General features: G+C 76.0%; 1 protein-coding gene across 1 annotated transcript in view; it reads right to left on the reverse strand.

The window, feature by feature from the left end:
- Positions 1-54: 54 nt before the first annotated feature.
- The window catches only part of AURANDRAFT_62407 (hypothetical protein), a gene marked incomplete at both ends in the record, with an annotated part of 3,237 nt that continues 335 nt past the window's right edge, over positions 55-2,956 (reverse strand). Inside the window, 4 exons of the mRNA XM_009036214.1 lie at positions 55-678; positions 1,022-1,559; positions 1,768-2,552; positions 2,648-2,681. Of these exons, the coding sequence (XP_009034462.1) occupies positions 55-678; positions 1,022-1,559; positions 1,768-2,552; positions 2,648-2,681 (1,981 nt within the window). The remainder of the gene's footprint in view (positions 679-1,021; positions 1,560-1,767; positions 2,553-2,647; positions 2,682-2,956) is intronic.

Genomic DNA, 2,956 nt, shown 5'->3' on the forward strand with positions numbered 1-2,956 from the left:
CGGCGCGATCTGCTAGCGCGCGACGGCGCCCCCGGGGGGGGCGGGGGGGGGCTCTCATCTCCGGTGCATGTGGCCGCCCTTGAGGAAGGAGCTCGGCGGGATGCTGAGCCCGCCGCGGCCGCCGGGCACGCGGAAGTGGCGCGTCGTCCCGATGTGCTCCGTGAAGCTCAGGAGGTCCAGGAAGAGCGCCTTCCGCGGCGGCTTGAGCTCCGCGCGGTCGCGCCTCCGGCCCGCGGGCGCGGCGGACCGCGATGGCGCGGGCGACGTCTCGGGCCGGTGCGCCAGGCCCGCGATGTCGAGGCCGCCGAGGCGCGGGCCGGGCCGCGGGCCGGGCGTCCGCGCGCGGCCGCGCCGGGGCCGCGCGCGCGCGCCCGCGTCCGGGCTCAGCTTCCGCGGCCGCGCGGCCGCGCCGGCGAAGTGGGACCCGCGCGCGGCGTCGGCCGTCGCCAGCGTCGCCACGCTCGCCGCGTCGAGGCTCACGAAGGACTCCTTGGTCCAGCCGCGGCCCAGGGCGTAGGGCCGCGCGTCGGCCGGCTCCCGCGGCTTCGACGCCTCCGGCCGCCGGGCCCGCCGCGGGATGCGCGGCACGAAGGGGCGGATGGGCGAGAAGGGGATGAACTTGCCCTCGGGCGCCGCGTCGCCGCTCGCCGGCGCCGCCATGGTCGCGCACGGCTGCGCCTCCGAGGAGCTCTATCGTCTGGGCGTTTCTTCAGCGCCGATGATATCGTCGTGCAGGCACTTGTGCCGTCACGTTGGACTCGTTGCTACGGTTGTTGAAGGGAGCACCCGCCGGGAGAGGCGCGCGGCCAGAGACATGCCCGGGGCCACGTCGACCGAGTGGTTGAAGGGGGTGCGCACCCCGAGGGCCCCGCCGGGCGGGGCGCGTTCGCGCGGGCCGGCGGCGGGGCGGGGGGGGGAGGGCGGGGCGCCGCGGGCGCGCCTAGGCCTCCTCGGAGTCCTCGAAGGAGTCGGAGTAGTCGCCGCCGTCGTCGGCGTCGGGCGCGTCCTCGAAGAAGTCGACGTCGTTCTCGCCGGGCGACGGCGCGAGCATGTCGTCCATGGTGATGTCCGGCCGCGGCTCGTAGGGGCCGCCGGCCCGGGGCTCGAAGGCGCGCTCCGTCTCGCGCAGGAGGCCGCCGACGTCGTCGTCGTCGTCGAAGGCGTAGAGGTCGTCGTCGTCGTCGTCGTCGCCGCCGGCGGCGGCGGCGGCGAAGCCCGGCGCGAAGGTCGCGGTCTTGGAGAAGTCCGTGAGCGAGTCCATGGCGTCGTCGCGCTCGAAATCCGCGAGGTCGTTGTTCCGCTCGAACTCGGCGATGTCGTCGTCGAGGACCGTGCGGTCGAGCGTCGGCCGGTTGGCCGGCGGGAGGCCCGCCATGAACGGCGGCACGGCGAGGCCCGCGCCCCAGCGCGGCGGCGGCGCGCCGCGGCCCGGCGCCGGGAACGCGTCGTCGTAGAGGCTGTCGGCCTGCGACTCCTCGGGCGTCTCGCCGACGAGGTTCGGCGGGTCGTCGACGTAGAAGCACTTGACGCGGAGCGGCGTCGAGCCCTCGGCGGACGACCTGTGTGCAAATCAACCAGTGAGCTGGGACGTCGGGGCCAAACTTCAGAATTCTCTAGCTCGGTCAAATCGAAGTCGATTCGGCTGATTTTTGGACGAATCGATTGCTCTCAGCGAGTTCTCGAAGTACGGCGGAAGTGCTCGTGTCAAAACATTCGAATACGCGCACATTGAAGTCGGGTTGAAGATTTGATTTGCACACAGCGGACGACGTGCGCTCGCCGCCGATGGACACGCGCCGCGCGCCGGGCCCGCGGTTCCGCGGGTCGTGGTCCCGCTTCAGGATGCCCGCGGGCGGCCGCGCGCCCGGCGACCGCGGCGCCGCGGCCTCCGCGTGGTCCCAGTCCGTGTCGCCGAAGCCGCCGTCGCCGCCGTCGAAGTCGTAGAGGCGGTCGTCGTCGTCGGCGTAGGCGTCGCCGTCGTCGACGTCGACCTCGAGGGCCGGCGGCTTCGGCGGCGACGGCGGCGCGACCGACGCGAGGCGCGCCGCGGCCTCGGCGCCGGCGCCGGCCGCGCCCTCGCGCACCATGATGGCCTCGACCTCGGCGCGGGGCAAGCCCGTCGCGACCATCGCCGCGTACTTGGCGAGGTCCGGCGGCGGCGGCGGCGGCGGCGCGGCCGCGGCGGCGGCGTCGTCGTCGCTCAGGCTCTCCTCGAACGACTCCACGCTCGCCTCGTCGAAGGACGCGTCGTCGTCCTCGGCCGCCGCCGCGACCGCCGCGGGCTCCTCGGCCGCCGCGGGCTCCTCGGCCGCCTCGGTCACGTCCAGCACCGCGGCCGCGGGCGACGGCGGCTCGACGGGCGACGGCGCCTTGACGGGCGACGGCGCCTTGACGGGCGACGCCGCGGGCGACGCCGGCTTCGCGGGCGACGCCGCGGGCGACGGAGCGCCGTCCGGCGCGTCCGCGGCCTCGACGCAATCCAGGACGGCCGCCGCGGGCTTCGGAGGCGCCTTGACGGGCGAGGGCGCGGGCGACGGCGCCTTGACGGGCGCCTTGACGGGCGACGGCGCCTTGACGGGCGACGCCGCGGGCGACGGCGTCTTGACGGGCGACGAAGGGCCGTCCGGCGCGTCCGCGGCTTCGACACAGTCCAAAACGGCCGCGGCGGGCTCGGGAAGAGCCTTGGCGGGCGAGGACAGTTTCACGGGAGACGCCGCGGGCGACGCCGCGGGCGACGCCGCCTTGACGGGCGACAGCGCCTTGATGGGCGACAGCGCCTTGACGGGCGACGCCGGCTTCGCCGGCGACGCCGCGGACGACGGGGCGCCGTCTGGCGCGTCCGCGGCCTCGACGCAGTCCAGGACGGCCGCCGCGGGCTTCGGAGGCGCCTTGACCGGCGAGGGCGGATTGACGGGAGCCACCTCGGCGAGGGGAGACGGCGGCTTCGCGGGCGAGG

This window comes from Aureococcus anophagefferens, assembly GCF_000186865.1.
Source record: "Aureococcus anophagefferens unplaced genomic scaffold AURANscaffold_4, whole genome shotgun sequence".
Taxonomy (NCBI): domain Eukaryota; class Pelagophyceae; order Pelagomonadales; family Pelagomonadaceae; genus Aureococcus; species Aureococcus anophagefferens.